A 19,961-nucleotide genomic window follows, 5' to 3' on the forward strand; every position below is an offset into this window, starting at 1 on the left:
GTAGGTGAGGGACAGGTTGGGGTGCGTGGGGGGAAGGGAGATGTAGCAGCGCAGGTAAAAGTGCAGAGGTACCTCGCGAGTCAGATGTCTGGCAGGTCACCGTGCGTCAGAATTCCCCTGTCTAATCTACACTGAGTCCATTTCATCCCACTGTGGCTTAACACACACAGATGACACAAGTTTGCTTGTCAGCAGCTTGCGGTGCAGTGTCCCAGAAACCCCTACACCTATCTTATTGAAACTTGGCAGGCTTTGTGGCCTCAGCAGGAGCTACCATCCCTGCAGTTTTTACTCCACTGTGGCTTAACACACATGCATAACATGAGTTTTGCTTTTAGGCATTTGAGGTCCAGTTTCTCAGGAACTCCTGTACCTATCATCTTGAAACTTGGTAGGCTTTATGCCCTCAGCAAGAGCTACCATCCCTGCAAGTTTCATGCAAATCAGCCAAAAAACAACAGTTACAGATATTTCATTGATTTCCCCATTATACCCTATCGCCAAATTGCCGAATCTTTTCCGAATCTTTTCCAAATCTTTTCCAAATATATTCAGAAGCTCCAAATAAATTCAGAAAGCCTAAAGCTTCTAGTGATTCAATCTGGGTTTGTAGATTCGGCCTCTGAATCTCCCAGATCATGTCCGAATCCAAATCGCGATCCGAAGCTTTGCACAGATCTAATGGTCATACCCAGTTCACTGTCCCTTTCAGTGTCCACTGTCTGTCACTGTGTGGGTGCTTCTAAACATGCAGCTCACTGCAGAGTAGACTAATTAGCTCTGTAGCAAAGTTGGGGACAGTACTATTTTATGATGGAGTAATTTACTGTGCTGAAAAGCACATGTAAATGCTGACCGTGGGAGTAAATTGCACCTGGTCAGCCCAGTGAGCTGGGGGCCTGCTCTGCCTCAGCTTAAATTGCTGCTTTCCCAGGTGCACATGTAGACACTATGCCTGGGAGCAATTTACTCTGTCTCAAAGTGCTCCTGAGTTTTTTGCTTCACATTAATTCACATGTAGATGTACCCTGTGACAGGATACTGGGTAAGATGGACCTATGGTCTGACCCAGTAAATGGCAATTCTTATATTCTTATGACAGATATCAATGCATTTTTGTGCAGAATCTAGTCAGAGTGAGTTAGACATGAACAGAGGGTGCCTTCAGGATTAAGTCCCATAGCGGAGACGCATAGTGAAATGCCTATTTTATGGATCCTGACCAGGTTAATTCATAAAATAGAAACCAGGCTGGTGAGTCCTATCAAGACTGAGGTGTAAGCATGCCTTGAGGGAGATCTCTCTGTTTCTGAGAAACTTTAAGGTAAAAAACACCCATGGAAGTTAGGCACCTTTACGTACAAATGGAAGCAGAGCAGAAGTTTTCAAGTACACAGTTTTGTACTTTGTTACCTAATTCAGCTGTAGTCCAAAAAGACCCTCAATGGCAGACCAGGCGGAAGAAAAGTGTACCCCCCTTTTCAGTGGCTGTGAAGGTGAATGAGGGTTGCAGCAGATCAAGTGTTTCTAATTGTCTTGGCTTCCATACCATTGGATTTACATCCCTATCTGTCAAGGACCATGTATTTTTTGGTGTGTGACAACATCCTCATGTTAAAAGAAGTCACGCATAGGTATCTTCCTTATGGGAATTAAACATCTCATATGCACAAACAGGAAAGTCCTACGGTGATCACTGAGTGGCAACAGGGACAGGACTGTGAGATCTGGAAGTTCCTAGTCATGGACCAGCATATAGGTGGTGGGTGTTTGCTTCAGTTGTCTTGTTTGAGGACAGAGGCAGTAAGAGCAGGTCGGCAGCTGCACCCATGACTGAGCATTCCTATTTAGAATCCACTCTGATCACCTCGCGTGGGGAGGGGGCTAGAAAAGTTGCCCCAAACATAGTCTGTCTCGATCAGTTCCTGACTGGATAACTGCATTCAGTGGGATCACCTCTATGCGGTCACAAAGAAACAAAAATGATTTTTGGAACCTGGAATGTACAAACCTTAATGGACTATGCAAATAGTGATTGCCCCAAGTGAAGGACAGCAATAGTCTCTTGTGAACTGAGGAAGTTCAACATTGACATTGCTGCCCTATCTGAAACTCAACATGCTGGAGAAGGACATCTGAAAGAAGAAAGTGTGGGTTACACCTTCTTCTGGAGAGGAGGATCAGAAGAAGTCATGGACACGTGGAGTTAGTTTTGCCATCAAAAATGAACTTGTGAACCTACTCTCAGAACTCCCAGTCGGTGTTAATGAATGCTTCATGACTCTGTCTCCGACTTGCCAAAAACGTTGCCTATCTTGGAAGCCAGACATCAACGTAGAAATACAGCACCGCTTGAAATGTGTAAGTGCAGCCTTTGGACGTTTGTCATTCAAATTTTGCTGTATGGCTCAGAAACTTGGACCACATACAGAAGACATCACAAGAGCTTGGAAAAGTACCACCAATGGTGCCTTCACAAGATCCTTTGGATTAACTGAGAGGATAGATGCACAAACATCAGCGCCTTGACCGAAGCAAATTACAACAGCATTAAGGCCATGATCATCCCAAACCAACTTTGCTGGACAGGTCATGTTGTTCACTTTCCTGACTCCCACACAGAGAATCTTTTTCTCACAGTTGAAAGAAGATCAGTGAAGTAGCAGAGGGCAAAGAAAGTGCTTCAAAGACACCCTGAAGGCAAACATGAAGAGGTATAACATCAATGTGAACACTTGGGAGACCCTTGCTCAGAACCGACCAAAATGAAAGAAGACTCTTTGGGAGGGATCTCAACACTTTGAAACAGCTTGTCAACAGACAGAAGAGGAAAAGAGGAACAGGTGAAAAGAACACGAGAACATCCAACACAGCAGCACAGTGCCCATCCCTTCTGGAAACACCTGTTCTCATTGTGACAAGACATGTGGATCTAGAATTGGGCTATGGAGCCACCTGCGGACTCACTATTAAGATCCTTGAAAGACAATCTTACTTCTTCACGAGTGATCACCCATCATCATCATCAGTCCTATATTAGAGGCCTACGTTGTTTACCAGTCTGGCCCTAGCTGCTATGGGTTCTCCCATTGGAACAGCTATCTAAAAAGTAGGTGTTGCAATACTTGGCATTGTGTGATACGTTTCTTTGTGAATTTAGCTACTTTTTACCTTAGGTCTCCATTTTTACCAAGGTGTTCTTAAAGATATTAAAGACTGAGAAATGCTATTTTACCATGACAATTATACCATATAACTATCTAAGATAGTAAACACTACAGCACTGCTCTGTGTTTTCATCCTTAGCTGCATCTGTACCCCAGAAACCTATGGGCCTCATTGTACCTCAAAATTTGATGACTGCCAAGGGGGATCTCAGAATCTCTGTGAGCATGGTGTCTGCATAGATGCAGACAGAAAGCAGCCCAGTGAGGTAAGACATAAAATATGAATCTCTACATACAACGTATTATATAAATGTATTCCAATGAACCATATTCTGAGGATACATACAAGTGTTACATTTAGATCAGTCTACCCAGGGTTAAGTTGATCTAAATGCCCTGCCATTCAGGGGCCTGAAATCCCGGAAAGAATAGCATGCCCAGTCTAAATTAGTGCACTTGAGTAGGTGCACCAACTTAGATAGAGACTGGGTTAAGCCAATCTTGCAAATGCATTTGCAGTACAGCCCTAGGGCTGAGAAAGCCCAGCCATTCTCCTGGGCTCCAGGGTTATACTGTTCCCACCCCCATGACCCTGAATGGGCTATTTTTTAACCCTCTCTCACCATCCCCTGGCCAGGCACCCCCACAGATCTGCCAACCCCCTTGCAAACCTATTAGTGTCCCCAATACCACCTGCCCCTCCCCCACCCAAAGTTACTTACACAGGTTTCCCCCCATTGTTCCTGAGAGTGGCAAATGGCTGCATGCACTGCTTCTGGTCCACATTTATGCAGTTTAAACCAAATGGTGTGAATGTAGACTGGGCGTGACGAATGACTATACGCACCCTAAAGATCAGCTAGGGACAGAAAGCAAATACTAAAATATAAAATGACCAAATATTGGTTGCTGCATGGTGTTGGGATTAGGGTCTATTCTCATTCATAAAAGAAAGATTTGAGAGTTTTTAGCACCTCCTGAGATGTATTTGTCCCCGCACAGTATCAGCCCCATTGTTACTGTATATCCTTAAGCAGGTGAGAAGATGACACATTTATTTGAATATTTAAAATTTTTATTAGATATGGCCTATATTCCAGTGGCTCTCCACTTTTTTAGACTCAGAGCATACCTCATTAGACTCCAACCACCCCTCCGTACCTTTTGTGAATTGAGCAGCACCTCATTTAAAAAAAAAAATTATTACAATACTTACCTCCTTGCAGAGAGGCCATATGGGGAATGAAGTTAGCCATGTTAATCTGAAGTCAGGTAGAAGGCAGAGAAAAGTGGCACCTTAGGGTGCTTTTACATATGCACTGGGGGTGGGAAGGGGGGGGGCATGTTAATTAGAGCGGCTCTTCAAGCCACTCTAATTAAAGCACCCGGCGTGTCTTGTGTATCAGGGTCCCTGAACTTCAAAATGGTGGTAGGGCTGCTTTATCTAAAGCTAATCAAATGAACTTTAGATAAAGTGTCTCCACTGCTATTTTGAAGCATGGGGACGCTGATGCATGAGACGTGGAGGCTGGCTGGAGTGCAATAATTACCATGCTCCAACAAACTTGCTTAATCGAGTCTGCTTTGACACACTGTAATTACAGCATGTTGGAGGAGCCTCCTGGCATGTGTGCAGGTACCCTGGGGGACTAACTCATTCATTCACTGCATAGCATCTGACAAAGTAGCATGTTGCCTACCAAGGTTTGTGTTTTTCTGACTGAGTTAGTCTCTGAGGTGCCATGCTGTCCTGCCTGCTGCCTTTCAAAAAGAAGTTCAGGGACAGGCTGCCACTCTGATTATTTATCTGTTTTTATTGTGGTGCAATTCATTCTGAATGTCTGAACACTAGTACATTTTCCAGTAGCCCTTAAAGAAAATATGTATTTGGATTTTAATTATTTCTGGTTTTCCATAACACAGATTACTGAGCAGGTTGTTTAAAGAGAGGCACCAATTGATTTCGTATAGTCTCTTTTCCTTAAATGGAAAACAAGCTGATTGCTTTTGACTATGTTTAGGTAGAGTTTACAATTGCTGTTCATTTTCTCTGGTATATTTTGGTAAATTGCAGATTTCTTTTACCTACTGAAAAAAATTATTCAGGCTATTGTTACTGGAATACCTTACAGATTCAGTCTCAAAGGGAGAAATAGATTGGGAAAGTTACCCCACTGACTTAACCCATGCAAAGACAAAATCACATGATACTTCGAGACTTGTTTTGTAATTTGCCTAAGCTTAAACAACTTCTTTTGTTTGATTTGTACTAAGTTTCACAATTTATAACATTATATATGATGTTCACAGCCAAAATACCACTGTATCTGTGAGGCCGGTTGGATGTCTCCACCAGGCAGTTCTGCCTGCCGTGCTGATATAGATGAATGCAGTCTTCCTAATCCCCCATGTTCGCAGAATCCTCCTGTTCGGTGCTACAATACTCCAGGATCTTACTATTGCGGGCCTTGTCCCACAGGTATCATAGCCTTCTGTGTTTTCAGCCATCAAGGGGAAGCATTGGTAATATTGACTGATGTTATTACTTGAGCAGAGTCAGGAGCTTTGACTTGTATTATATAAGCATTATATTAGACACTTTGACATCTATTACACAAGGAGTAAGTCTAAACAATTTATTGGTCCCTTCTGGCTGCAACATCTTGAATTTATAAGTCCCCTTTTTGGATCACACTTCCCTAAATAATTTAGGTATCTTGTACAAACTAGGATTACAGAAATTTGGAATTTTCAATATTAAGTATAGAACAAACCTTTGTACCATTTTTACAGTAAATCTGTATTTTCTAGTATGTAGATAAAAATGTGTTTGATTCTTGACTCTGAACAGAGTGTGTTCAGCTGGAAGGTTTTCTTTCATACCACACAGCCTAAATTATTATAAAGCCTAGACTACATTTCAGCTTTTAAACCTAATAAACCACAGGAGGAACCATCTGAGTCCTCCACCTTGTCTTAAGGGCACTCAAAAATAATGTTTTGTTATACTTGGAAAGGCAGAAAATCTCTTATCAAAGATAGGAGAAGGGTTGTCATATGTTTTTTTTCCATTTTATGGCTTTATACTCTGTCTTTATAGGTTGGCAAGGAAATGGCTACAGTTGCCAAGATATTAATGAATGTGAAAGGGAGAATGGCGGTTGTTCAATAGTACCAATGGTTCATTGTATTAACACTATGGGATCATTCCACTGTGGTCTTTGCCCACCAGGTAAAACGGTGTACTTATTTCCTGTCAATCTTCTGCAAGATTAGTTTTCTTAAATCATGAAGATTCTGTACATTTTAGCATACTGCATAATAAGACATAAAAGGTGTACTATTAGAGTCCTAAGATACTGTAATTTGATTTATATAGAGGTGGGTTGTATTACCAAAATCAATTGTATTTTGTTTTAATATAGTATTTGTAGTCAACATAAACTAAAGCTGCCTTAAATTTTAGGAAAGCTTAGTGATGAACATTTTGTAGTGTGGGTTTCTGATTATGGCTCTTCTAAAATGATGTAAATTACTTACTTCAAACCAGCAAGACATAGCTAGCAAAACATTCAAAACATTAGTCTTCTGATTTGCTAGAGGACTCCTTTTTCTAAAGAAAGGTAATTAATTGGCAGGCAGTAATTGTATAATTATGATAGTAATTATATTGTTTATGTTAATTAAAAATGCATCCTGTGTGTCAGAAACCAGAAGTATTGCTGTTCTTTAAAAGACTAATTAATTGCTTATTGCACTAGAATTGATTCCCAAATCAGCACATTTCCAGGCATAAAGTAAATAGAACAGTAGACGTGTTGATCAGAGTCTGTATAATGTGTTTGCATATTTTAAAGTGCTTTATGAGAAGTACTGCAACATTATAGAAGTAGTAAAAAAAAAATTGAAAAAAATGTTTCTAACTGGATGGAATCATTTCAATGGAAACAAACTCTAGCTTATGTTTTGATCTGATGCATCTGACCGTAATTGGTTCATAGGAGGGGCAGGCAATTATTTCAGGCGGAGGGCTGCTTACCCAGTTTTGGCAAGCTATCAAGGGCTATATGGGTAGCCCCACCCCTTGACAGGTGCCCCATCCCCTGGTCACCATCTTGGGACCAATATCCTAGTTTCTTGGGACCAATGTCTCAGGGCCAGCACCAGCAGGGCCCAGAGCAGAGCACAGGCTGGCAGGGGTTTGTGGAGCCAGGCTGGGTTGCACCAGCAGGGAGATGGGGGCACTGGCCTGGCTCTATAAAGCCCCTGCCAGCTGGGACCCTGTACCCCTGCAGCCCCGCTCTGGACCCCACCAGCACTAGCCCTGGGACACTGGTGTGGGTCCTGTGTACACGCTCACTCCCAGTGCCTCCCAGCCCCACAGTACAGGCGGGGGAAAGCATGCAGCCCTGATCCCCTGCTACCCAGTAGGGGATGAGCTGGTGCTGTGTGTGGGGAAAAGCGGCCCCTCCCCCACTCCATGACCTGTGCTCCCTGCTGCAGCTGCTCGCAGCCTGGGCGGGGCTGTCCTGAGCAGGCACAGGCAGCCCCATGCGGGCTTCGAGCAGCTGCAGCACAGGGCGCCAGCCATGGGGCAGGGAAGGGGCCACTTTTCCTGCGCTAAGCACCAGCTTGTAACCCACCCCCACTGCCAGCCAGGGCCCCATGCTGGCTCTGGGATTGCCTGTCAGGGATGAGCCATGGTGGCAGCAGCTGCGGCCCCGCCACTTGCCGCGCTGGGCAGTGTTTGCCACCCCTGCTTCTGGGCTGCCCAGCATGCGAGCTCTGGGCAGGTGGCAGCAGCAAACACTGCCTGGTGTGGCAAGTGGGGGGGCCGCAGCTGCTGCCACCATGTGCAGCCCTGACAGGCAAGCCTGGACCCAGCACAGGGCCCAGGCTGGCAGCAGGGACGGGTTACAAGCTGGTGCTGAGTGCGGGGGCAAAAGTGGCTTCATGCCTGGCGCCCTGTGCTGCAGCCTCTCACAGCCCGCATGGGGCTGCCTGTGCCTGCTCAGGACAGCCCTGTGCAGGCTGTGAGTGGCTGCAGCAGGGAGCGTGGGCCATGGGACGGGTGAGAGGCCACTTTTCCCCGAGCTCCTTCCCCCCACTTCTCCCCCCCCCTTTCCTCAGGTTCCAGCGCAGTGCAGTGTCACAGTCCCAGGCCAGAAGCCCCTGCTGTGGCTTCTGGCTGGGGGGTGGGGCCGGGTGGGCCCTGCTGTTGTGGGAGCCCATCAGGCTTTGCCTGGGTCCTACTGCCCCTAGTACTGCCCCTCTCATTTTGAGAGGAACCAAGGACAGATCAATATTAATTTTCTGAATTTTTTAGAAGCCCTGCAGGCCAGATAGAATGGCCTTGCAGGCTGGTTCCAGGCCACAGGCCATATTTTGCCCACCCCTGGTTCATAGGCTTTGATGAATAATACTTTGGGGTGTACCTTACTGAGCTACACTTCTTTCTCTGCATTGAGTTTTGTGTGTGTTAAACCTCAGAGCATCCTGGGATGGTATGACTAAAGCTTATAAAAACCTTGTATGCATGTAATCCTGTTTTCTTTAATAAATATTCTTAGGATTAACACTAAAATAAATTACATTAGGACTAGGCCTTTAAGGCATGATACCCAGGTAAAAGAACCTAAGAAGTTTGAAAATCTCTGGTCCAGTAATTATTACAATCTTTTCAGCTGCTGTAAAAAAATCTCCCCTTTCATTGCATTCTAGTATCTTTCCCTTGATGATTGTGTGAGTATATTTCACAAACTCATATATGCCATGAACTGTTGTGGACTAATAATGACCTTATTCTTACCAGGTTTTGAAGGAGATGGAAAAATATGTACTCAGGTTGACATCTGCTTAATAAACAATGGAGGTTGTCATTCTTTGGCATCCTGTACTTCCATTCCAGGTAATATGCCTTATTAGGAATTAAGAGATTTTGGTCTGAGTCTTTAGAAAATTTAAATCAGATCAGATAAGTTTGTGACAACACGTCAGAGACATCCTTTATCTTTAGAATGTTTACTTAACCTTCAGGCAGCAAGTTAATGGGCATGTTGGTGGCCTGCCATGCTTGTCTAGCATTATAGGCTTTTATAAAATGATTTTGTAAGAGGTGGTGATTGGGAATTTGAAGAGAACAAAGTGAAAATTTGCAAGAATTTGCACAGTATTGACAGGAACAAATCTAGGTTCTGTCACCAGGTTCAGTTGCAGATGTGGGCCACTTTACAATTACCTTTCTGCAACCAGCTCCCCAATTCCAGTGGCAAGCTTCCTTTGGCTCATCTCTACAAAAGTCCTCAGACTGTCCAGTCACTTGGACTTTGGACTCTTCAATAACTATATCAAATCAAAACACGTAGCCTTTTAGAGTGACCACTTGGGACATGGGGCAAGGAAATAGTTTTGAAAAGATTTTGTACATTAACAGATTAAAACATTTTATGAAGCCCTGCTTCTTATCTGTCTTAGGCTTCATTAGTGACAAGGCTAAAATTGTTGTAATCAGGATCTACCTAGTTACTGTGCATACTTTGTCTCATCCTCTATAGGTCTGATACCTGCCTGCATCTGCCCATCAGGGTACACTGGGAGTGGCCATGGACCAAATGGATGTATCCCCCTCAGTGATATTTGTCAGCGTCAAAACCCTTGTGTGAATGGGCAGTGCTTAGTAAGTGCTCAGTGTTTTATACTTGGAGAGAAAAATGTAGATATTTAGATGTAGCCATTGGATACTGGTGGAACTGTGATCTGCATTGGTTTATATAGTGCTGTTATCCATAATTTTTACAGGCATTTCTGCAGTCTCCTTCCTCATAGTGTTATGCCATTGGATAGAATAGGAGTGAACAGGAACAGAAGTCAATGCAGGATTTGTCCCTTGTTTGTTATATCTATATGTGACAATAATGAGAATATGTAAATGTAGTTGTCACTTGTATGGTAGTTGTGAAATGCACCCAGCTCCCCTGGTTGATGGTAAATCAGCCACACCAGTTGTGAACAGGAAAGATAGTAGGGCTTCTTAAACACAAAAAGGTAAATGGAGAATAAAACTTACGATACAACAGTGACTATCAGTAGACAATGTTTATGGGGAAAACAGTCAGAATTCGGTGCTGGGTCAGAAATGAAGATCTAAAAAACAGAGAGTAAGAAAAAATTGCCAATTTTCAGCAAAGCAAAAGTGTAATGGAGGAATTCCTTGTAATCTACATTAGGGTCCTTGTTAGGCTGTTAAGATGGGACTTGGAAGACCTGAATTAATGTCCCTGTTCTGTCCAGAGTTGCTTTGCAGAGCTTTGGGAAAGGTAATTACCACTACTAAGTGGCAGTATTTATAAGTCCAGTAGACTGTCCATGTTGTTGCGTAGACATAGCTTCACCACTTCCAGTTTTCAAAGCAACCCTCGGGGGGCTCTAATCCACCTGCCCCCTCTCCAGCTCAGGCTGGGCAAACCCCTTTGTGGATCTGGCATTAGAGTAGGTCTATATCACATATAGTACTGGGGAGCAGTATTTGCAAATGTGCTGTTCTACTTCATGTTGGGTTACTTCCTCAAACAGAAGTGTGGCAATGTTTGCAAGGTACAGAAGGCAATCAAAAGCACTGCTGGGATACAGAATTAATTAGCTTATGAACATTGGCTCAGGGTATATGACTACACTGCTTTCAGGTACAGAGAGAGGCTGTGTGGATCAACCTAGTAAGTTTTATATTGTTGCAATGTAAGTATGCAATGTAGATATGACCTTAGCTTGTCTGTGCTACAGCTTTCCATCTCTACTACAGGGATAATAGAACTGTGCCACCTCAAAGGGCGGTTATGAGAAAAAATAAGATTTAACAAGACATACTAAAGTAATGGAACAATGTAAGTACCTATTTTAGGTAGATAAAGATACCATTAGACAGAATACTAACAGATTACATTAGGTTTCTAGGTTACTAGGTTGTTTAGTAACTGAAATGATCCTTTCAGATGTATATTTCAGTTACTAGAAAACCTGCTGCAGTCCTAAACAGGCAACCACTGCTTAGCACCATTAATCGGTTCCCAGAAAATGGAGCACTAAGCAGAAATAGCATTAAGTGAAACTGAAAGATTTTGACTAACCAAGATAGTGACCATGAGCATTATAACGAAACTTGCTGAGCACTAAGTGGACTCAGGTATCAATGTAAAATGAGCGTTATAGAGAAATAGCACTGAGCAAAACAGCATCAAGCCGGAGTTGCCTGCGCTTAGGAAAGAGACATGTGTCACAATAAAAATCTCCGTTCACTGTGCACTGCTGGACAAAAGGAGTTAGGCTTGCAAAGGAAATGATAGGAAATAGTGAAAATATTATGCTGCTGTTACGTATGTTGATGGAATAAATTGATGGTGGGATTACCACCACCTTGAATATTGCATTCCTCTGGCTTACATGTCAAAAACTTTATAGCAGGAGCAAGAAGGTCCAGTAATAGGCACCAAAATGAATTAAAGATGTGCAATGGTTTGTTTACATATAGTGGTAAATAGGAAAGATTAGGGCTATTTCGAAAAGTGATTAATGGGGAGGACAAGAGAAAGAAACACTAAATAAAGACCGGCGCAAAGAACAAAGGTGCAAACAAGTGTTATCTTTTGTAGTAAACTTACGAAGACCATACAATGAAACTAAAATGAAGATAATTTAAAATAGTTAAAAATGAAAATGTTAATCTGCAGAACTCATTGTCACTAAGTAGGCACACAGAAAAGTGGACGAAGATCCAATGAAAAATTTGACCTTTCTCTAGGCAATGTTGAAGCTCATGCAATGGACTCACAAGCCAGCCCAAGTTTCTTCCTGATTCTTAAACACTGTAGTATGGTTGGGCAGGTATCCCACTAAAGGAGTGACTACACAATGGTGCCCATGCAGATGGTGGGAGAGCCACGAGGGGCCTGATCCTTGCTGTGGCAGCACAGCCCCAGCTCCAGGCCCTTCCCTACCATCTGCCCCAAGGCACATGTGCCAAACAAAATGACTTTGCATGCCATGCTCCTGCATGCATGTCAGAGGTTGCTGATCCCTGGTTTACACTCTCATAGACTTCAGATATTTGAAATGTATGTGCATTGAGTGAACTTTGCCCAATAAGAAATGTCATAGTTACCTTGTATAGGTTAGTATAAATCTGTAATCCATATACAGTCTCTTATTTCATAGCATATACCACCAAAAGACATGGATTAGGAAGGCAAGACTTTTTGTGCGTGATATCTTTTATTAGACAAACTGCATAATTGGGATAGACTTAGATAAGCTTTAAAGTATCACAATATTCTTCTTCAGGTCTCAGGAAGAAACTTTTCCTGTAGTCATGTTATTCCATTTTTCTAGTGTTTTGTACCTTCCTCTGAAGAAACCGCTAGTGGCCTCTTTTAGATACAGGACATTGGTCCAAGGTAGACCACTGTAATGATTCCTGTGTTCCTTTGACTTAGTGATAGGGATTATCTGCAGTAGTTAAATCCTACTCATAACCTCTCTAAAATATTCAGATTTCAGAGAGACAAGGCTTGAGCCAAATGACCTATAAACTGTGGTTATCCTGGCTCACTTGTAGGGTTTAGATAACCTGATTTGCTTGTTTCTAGGGTGACAATTTCAGCAACCTGTTGCCTGGATGGCTTAAGGAAGACTGATTTGGTCTTTTTCAAGTTAGTTGAAAGGCCCCTACAAAACTTTAATTTAATAGACAACAGAAGGACCAACATAATCCTATTAAGGGTTTTTTTTAAGAATCCATAAATTACCGTCAAGACTCAGTGCTGTGCTTATTTTTCTGCATTGGCACTGCTTACTGAAAACAAATGCAAATATAAGTAATTTTATTAACTACATCAATTACTTCAATTGGCTCACAGTTCACTGTGTTTCTTTTCATTTGGTTTATGCCTACAGGCTACGCTCTCTGGATATTTCTGTCTGTGTGATCTGGGATGGACAGGCACTAATTGTACAGAAAACATCAATGAATGTAGTAGCAATCCTTGTCAGAATGGTGGGAGCTGCACTGATGGAATTAATGGTTACTCCTGTGAATGCACAAATACTTGGACTGGACCTCAATGTCAGATTCCTCGGCAGGGTAAGATGAAAAGCATGGTGTCTGAGAGAAGTCATGCTACCAGAATCTACATTATCAGTCTGTAAACATCAGGTAGCCAAAAAAGGTGGTTGGATTAGAGGTGAAGTTATAATGAAAAACTTTTATAAATTGATGGCTGTCCTGACCCAAAGGTTTTTTAAGGCTTAGAATTTTTCTATGGGCCTCAGTGAATCCTTGGATTTGGTCAGCAATGCTAAAATGTTCTAGATCTATGTATTTCTCAACAAGAGCATAACAGATTGGTCAAGTTTTAGGCCTACCAGTTTTGACCAGTTCCTTGAAATCCTAAAATTAGATAAGTGGTCTTCTAAGTGGCCTCCCAAATCCTGCCATGTCCAGGTGAGAAGGAAGATTTGCAACTGAGTATAGAAATTACATGAGAACAGAATAAGGTTTGCATCTGATTTATACAGTAGTTTCCATGTTTTGGTTGTCTTAAAAGGCTGTAAAAATGAATTAGATTTTATGAGTGCACTGGTGGTATGCGTCAGGCTAATACAACCAATTCTTAGGCTTCTTTGAATGGTGAGAGAGATGGAATGTTTAAAATGGAGGAAGTGATGTCCACGAAATTTAGGACTATTACCTTCTCTTTTCAAGCAGTGTCATAGGATCCTTAATATTTAGTTGATATAGCAGCTTATGACAACAGAAACTTCCATTTAATGTTTCATTTGAGAAATAGACGTTCTAAGTGACAGCACACCTTATCATCCTCTGGCTGACTAATTACAGTGTGGTACTTGGTAGGAACCTGAATTCTGCAGCAAGGCTTAATGAACTGGCTCTCTAATTCTGAACCATAGTGAGTGATGGAAGAAGACATTGGCTTAAAAACCAGAAGAATAACAGTGTGCTAGAAACATTGAAACAGGTCATTGTAAAACAGCAGCTGACCAAGTATGTCCTCAGCCAAGAATGTAGCATCACTGCAGTCTACAGAGATTAGTAGAGAGAAATGAAGTCCTAAAATTTTCTGCTGACAACAAAAGCTTGAAAGAAATTTGTAAAGTGAAAAATTAATTAAAGGAAATACAAGCTGAAGAGCCAAGGGGCTTATAGGGTGATTTCAAGGATCTGTCTTAGCACTGCTTTTGCAGTTGCATACTTTTTTCCCCTTTATTTTCATTAAGGAATGTCAGTGTGACACGCCAATGAGTGCCCCAGTAGAATCAGTCTGTCAGAGTTTTTCTGGCTCTGCAGTTTCACACATATTGTAAACTGCTGTGCAGAAAGCAGAACATTAATTAGAACTGTATATGGCATATAGAATGTAACCCTTTTAAAGAGTCACTGTTCTATTTAGAGCTATATCTTGTTATGTTTTATTCTTAATTAGTTTTTTCTCCTGATTATTTTTATTATTAATTCCCATTTGAAAACAAGAGTTCATAACAGAGCCAGAGAATATTTCAATATTTGGTAGTTGCCAATCAGGACCCAAAGTCAAAACATCACTTTTTTATGGATGAAAAGTAATGAACATTTTAAATTTGAAAATAATAGAGTATTTTGTATGGACACTTATAATCAGCTTTAAAACAGTTTGTCATTCCCTGAATCAAAAAGCTTGTTCAGTTTAGCAAACTTAAATGAGAATATTATATTTTAAAGCAGTTGGGTATTAAACTGAATCTGCCTAGTAGTGCCATGAAATTTCATGGGATTTGTGTTTTGGGTGTCTCTTGTCCATTTTTCCTTTATAGATTGGGATCCTGGTCTGCAATTCCTGTGATCTACTATACAGCTTAGTTAGAGGAGAGATTGGAAAATATCATGGGAGATGTAGTCTGGCCAAGAAGGAGAATGCAGATATGAAGTGCCTGAATTTACCATTCCCATGAGTCAGAAGACCACCACAAGCACAGGTGGTTTAATGTTAAACTGAAACAGTTAGACAAACCAAAATGTTTCAGTCCAAATGGTAGTGTTAGATTAATGCTGTAGCCCTGATGTTCCCAACATTACACAAAAGGCAAGGATTTTTTGGGAGTGATATCTTTTATTGGACCAGCTTCATGGTTGAAATGAAGTTAGACCAGCTTTCAAATGCAAGACATTCTTCATCAGGTCTGAGGAGGGACACTTCATCATTCCTTATAGAAAATCAAAATCTTTTTGAAAAATGGACATTTTGTTGTAGACATTTTCTTATTTCCCTCCAAAATAATTCTCTCTAAGATAACCTAAGGTCATTCTGCTCTCAACAAATCCCATTCTTCTTGTACAACTATTTTTCATTTTTGTTTTATATATTGAGCATACCATCTGTTAAGCTAAAGGATTTCACTTTATTTATGTCCACACTGGAAAAGCTGTATTTAATCTGTTTTGCTGTTTTTTCTCCAGTGTGTGGAGGATACCTCTCAGGTTCCAATGGGACATTCAGCTACCCTAACAGTCCAAGCAGTCAGCAATATGATAACCGGGTCAGCTGTGCTTGGGTTATCCGAACTAACCCCAACAAGGTAATTGAGAATTTACCTAAAATAAATCATCATTTGCTGGAATGACTAACTACCCATTCATCAGCACAATCATAACCCTATCCAGGAAGAGTTACTGGAGTCAGGAAAAATGGTTTCAGAGGGTGAATTTCAGTTCAAGGGAAGAAGTATTAATTCAAACATCAGAATAAGTAATAAAAAACTGAAAGTAATTCACATTCAATGTGTTCTCTCCTGCAACCAGTAATTATTCAGTATTGCTGTTTCCAAGTACTCAAATATCATGAGTTAACTCCCTCAGAATGATATGGTTTGAAACAAAAAGAACACATTCGGGATTTTTTATTTACCATCAGATTTCTGAACACACTTTGGTCACATTTTCAAGCTTTTCTTTGTTTCCATGAGGGTTAGACATTTTTCTTACAAAAAATAAAAGCCAAGATTCAAATACAATGACTTGACTCCAGGATCTGTGGCTTTAAGAAAAAACTAACTGAGTGTAAAAGGAACTGATGTACAACTATATTAGGTTTTTAAAGTATTAATCATTAAGTGTTATAGCTACATGGAGATTTTGATAATTTTGGCTCTGAGTTTCTAAATGTACCTTACAAATTGCAAAATATTTAATTGCCTCTTTGCAAACCAGAATTCTTGCCAGGGGAGTGAACTTTATTTTGTTTAATTCTGACAGTTTCAAAAAATTAATTTGCTAAAATTAATTGATTATTCGACAGTGTATGCCCCATCCTCAATTTCAACCTTATTGATTTCAATGGAGCTTCACAGCTGAAGATCAAGACCTAGGTAAAGTTCTGTATGCTGTTATTTTCCCAGAGTAGGTCCTTAGAAATCAGAGTTTATGTCTACAAAAAATCCACATTTTCTAACTCAAAGAAAGATAAAAAGGATGGGTAGATGCTAGTTTGTAAAATATCATGGTGAATCAGTAATGAAATATTTTAGGTCGTCCTGTATTTCAAGTTTTTAACATTATGCTATCAAGTTTAGCTCTGAGGATCCTATAGTGAGAGGTCCTAAATAAATATTTATATATAAGACTAAAGACATCCGGAGTTAAGTCCACTTCAGACAACTTTTCTTTCTGTCTGGATTTCTCTTTATCTCCTCTCCTTTCTTTTAAGCCTCAAGATCATCTAATGCCTTCCTCTGTCCTGGATTTTTTCAGGAAATTACATAATGGCTCCAGAGCTTGCCTGACAGACTTGCACAGTTGTATGGACAGGTGCATCTGCTCTGTCTAGGGTTATTGTATAAACAGTATATAGTCATTCTTGTTTATATTTCAGGCCACTGGTGTAAAAATGAAATGATCTGATTTCTCCTGTTTCTTGTTAGATCCTGCGTATTACTTTCCTATTCTTCCAACTGGAAGCTAGCAACAACTGTAATGGTGACTTCCTTCAAATTCATGATGGGGACTCAGCCTCTGCGCACATGCTAGGAAAATACTGTGGCTCATCTCACCCTGCTGAGCTTTTTAGTAGCCACAATTCTTTGTATTTCTGGTTCCATTCTGACCACACCGGGAATGCAGGGGGATTTACAGTGAAATGGGAGTCTCGAGAACCCGGTAAGTTTTAAGAGCCATCGGGTATTTAGCAAAAAGGGGGGAAAAACCAATTTATTTGACTTCATTAATAAATCTCAATAGCTGAGCGATAGTTTTGACTGACGAATAAGGAAGAAGAAACATTGGCTGATGCATTATTTTTAGATACTCAGAATCAAATTTTTAACAATACATTGCTAGAATTTCATTTTAGTCTTTAAGCCTGTTTTGCTTTGCCTGTGAAAGAGCCCCAAAAGTTTACTAGCCTATGCCTATGGATTCCCTCATCTCCTGCAAATATCTGGTACCTTGAGCAGGTACCAGGTAAATTTTCTTTTTCTGTCATTGTCAGTCTGCAGAGGACTAAAGTAGAAAAGGTAAAACAGTGCCTTCAGCATAAGAATGTATACCAAAATACAACCAACTTGTCATGATCTGCTTTTGGTTTTGTGTTCTGTCTCTTATGTCTTAACTCCTGATGACAGTAGATTCACGATTGTTCCAAGAACCAGGCTATATATTTCCTGAAGAAGATACAAAGTTATGTTGTCTGCTTCCAAATACATTTAGACACTTCAGGTTTCGAACTCCTAAGTTATTAGGTCTGAATGCCACATAGGAGGAACTGCAATGAAAAAGACATTGAAGAAAGGGAAGAGAAAGTTTGGTGGGAAAAAATAGTAAAATATACATTAAAATAGTAAAAAAAAGTAAAAAATAATTCCTGACTGTGTGTTTTTTCATTGCTTTTACTGTCATTGCTGTTCAAAGGCCAATGCTCTGTTTTGGATTTGGGGCCTCCAGGATGGATGGTCACAAGCGATTTGCTTCTGTGACTTTCGGTTGATGCCAAAACTCTTCAGGGACTTCTTTAGGGTGTCCTTGTACTGCTTCTTTGGTGCAGCACGAAAGCCTACTCTGTTTGACAATTTGCCATAGAAGACTTTCTTTGGCAGGCGAGTGTCAGGCATTCTTGAGAGGTGGCTGGCCCATCGTAGCTGTGCCAGTTTCAGCAGGGTGTAAATACTGGGGAAAGTTGATCTTCCAAGCACCTTGGTGTCTGGAATCTTGTCCTGCCATTTGATCTTTAGTATCTTTTGCAGCCAGCACAAGTGGAATTGGTTTAGTTTCTTGGGAAGACGCTGGTAAATGGTCCAGGTTTCGCAGGCATAAAGGAGGGTCAGAAGATATTCAATCCTGCTCTAAACCAACAGTAGTTCTATTCAGTTACTGAGAGGGTCCATTTATTTATAGAATTAATTCTGTGCAGCTTAGAAAATATTTGGGTTCTGCTTTTATTATTTATAGATTTATTGAAAGGTAAACCTAAAAGAAACAAACACATTCTTCTTTGATGTATTGGCAGGGGGAGGGGGGCTAAAAGTCCAGTAAATCTCCAGCAGCATAACAGTTTAATTATGTGAACCCTGAAAGTTGGATGAAAGGGTAAAATAATTCTGTATTTTTTTTCTGCTTAGAATGTGGTGGGGAACTTACAAGTATTTACGGTTCAATATCTACACCAGGATATCCTGGTAACTACCCTCCTAATAGAGATTGTTATTGGAGCATTTCAACCAATCCTGGTCTTCTCATCACATTTGCCTTTGGCACACTAAGTCTTGAACATCATGATAATTGCAGCCAAGACTATCTGGAGGTAAAATCTCAGTAGTAGTAATGACAAAAATGTGATGCTAGTACTATTGCAAAAAAGATTTCAACATTCTGTGACAGCAGTTATCCAATTTCCTAAAGTCACTGGACCCTTTTATATCACCTCTGCCACAGAACCCATACCCCTATCCTGAAGACTGACGCAGAGCCAGGTAGCAGTGACAGCATGCTGCCTCCCCACTCGCTCCTCCCTAACCCCCGACCTCTTTGCAAAACCCGTGATGACCTATCACGGAACTGCAGGGTTCCAGAGAACAGTTTGATAAACACTATTCTGTGACACACTGGCTGTGTCTACACGTGCGGCCGACCGTGCAGTTGTTACTGCATAAGCAGGTACTAAATGACTGCACAGTAACCAGCATTACTATGCAGTACCATCACTGCATGGTTTTTGCCTGACGCTACTACTTGGTAGCAATGAGCTATTGCACAGTAGCTTGTTACTGCTGCGCAGTAGTGTTGCCACACAGTTAGTACCTGGCAATGCTACTGAAAGGTAGCAACAAGCTATGGCTCGGTAGCTCATTGCTACTACATTGTAGCGTCTCATGTAGGTGTGCCCACAGAAAAATAATGCTAACAAAGTTAAACCACAGGCCACCCTCTCTCACTTTCCCAAAGTGCAACCTCCGTCTGTTTCCAAAGTGTGAAAAGGAAGGGTTTTCAATGAGTACTTACCGTTAGTAAAAATGCTGAAGAATTTAGGTGCTGAGAGAATGTGTATGCCTTTTGGAAGGAAAGGAAATATGGCCTTTTGGAAATTTCTAGCAGTAGAAGTCACCATACTTAGAATGATTCCTTCTACTTGTCCCTAGAAAGCTTCCCATGAAATTGTATTTTACTGGAAACAATTATAACCACAAATGTTATCAGTCATTCAGGAAAGAAAAGAAGAAAAAAAATAAACTTCTCCATTACAATTTTGTAGAGGCTATCTA

General features: G+C 41.1%; 1 protein-coding gene across 1 annotated transcript in view; it reads left to right on the forward strand.

The window, feature by feature from the left end:
* The window catches only part of CUBN (cubilin), a 251,865-nt gene that overhangs the window by 10,646 nt on the left and 221,258 nt on the right, over positions 1-19,961 (forward strand). Inside the window, exons 7-15 of the mRNA XM_019532506.1 lie at positions 3,307-3,433; positions 5,478-5,646; positions 6,268-6,399; positions 8,980-9,075; positions 9,722-9,843; positions 13,113-13,299; positions 15,670-15,788; positions 17,130-17,364; positions 18,822-19,003. Of these exons, the coding sequence (XP_019388051.1) occupies positions 3,307-3,433; positions 5,478-5,646; positions 6,268-6,399; positions 8,980-9,075; positions 9,722-9,843; positions 13,113-13,299; positions 15,670-15,788; positions 17,130-17,364; positions 18,822-19,003 (1,369 nt within the window). The remainder of the gene's footprint in view (positions 1-3,306; positions 3,434-5,477; positions 5,647-6,267; positions 6,400-8,979; positions 9,076-9,721; positions 9,844-13,112; positions 13,300-15,669; positions 15,789-17,129; positions 17,365-18,821; positions 19,004-19,961) is intronic.

Source organism: Crocodylus porosus, unplaced genomic scaffold (genome assembly GCF_001723895.1).
Source record: "Crocodylus porosus isolate Cpor-Errol unplaced genomic scaffold, CroPor_comp1, whole genome shotgun sequence".
NCBI lineage: Eukaryota > Metazoa > Chordata > Crocodylia > Crocodylidae > Crocodylus > Crocodylus porosus.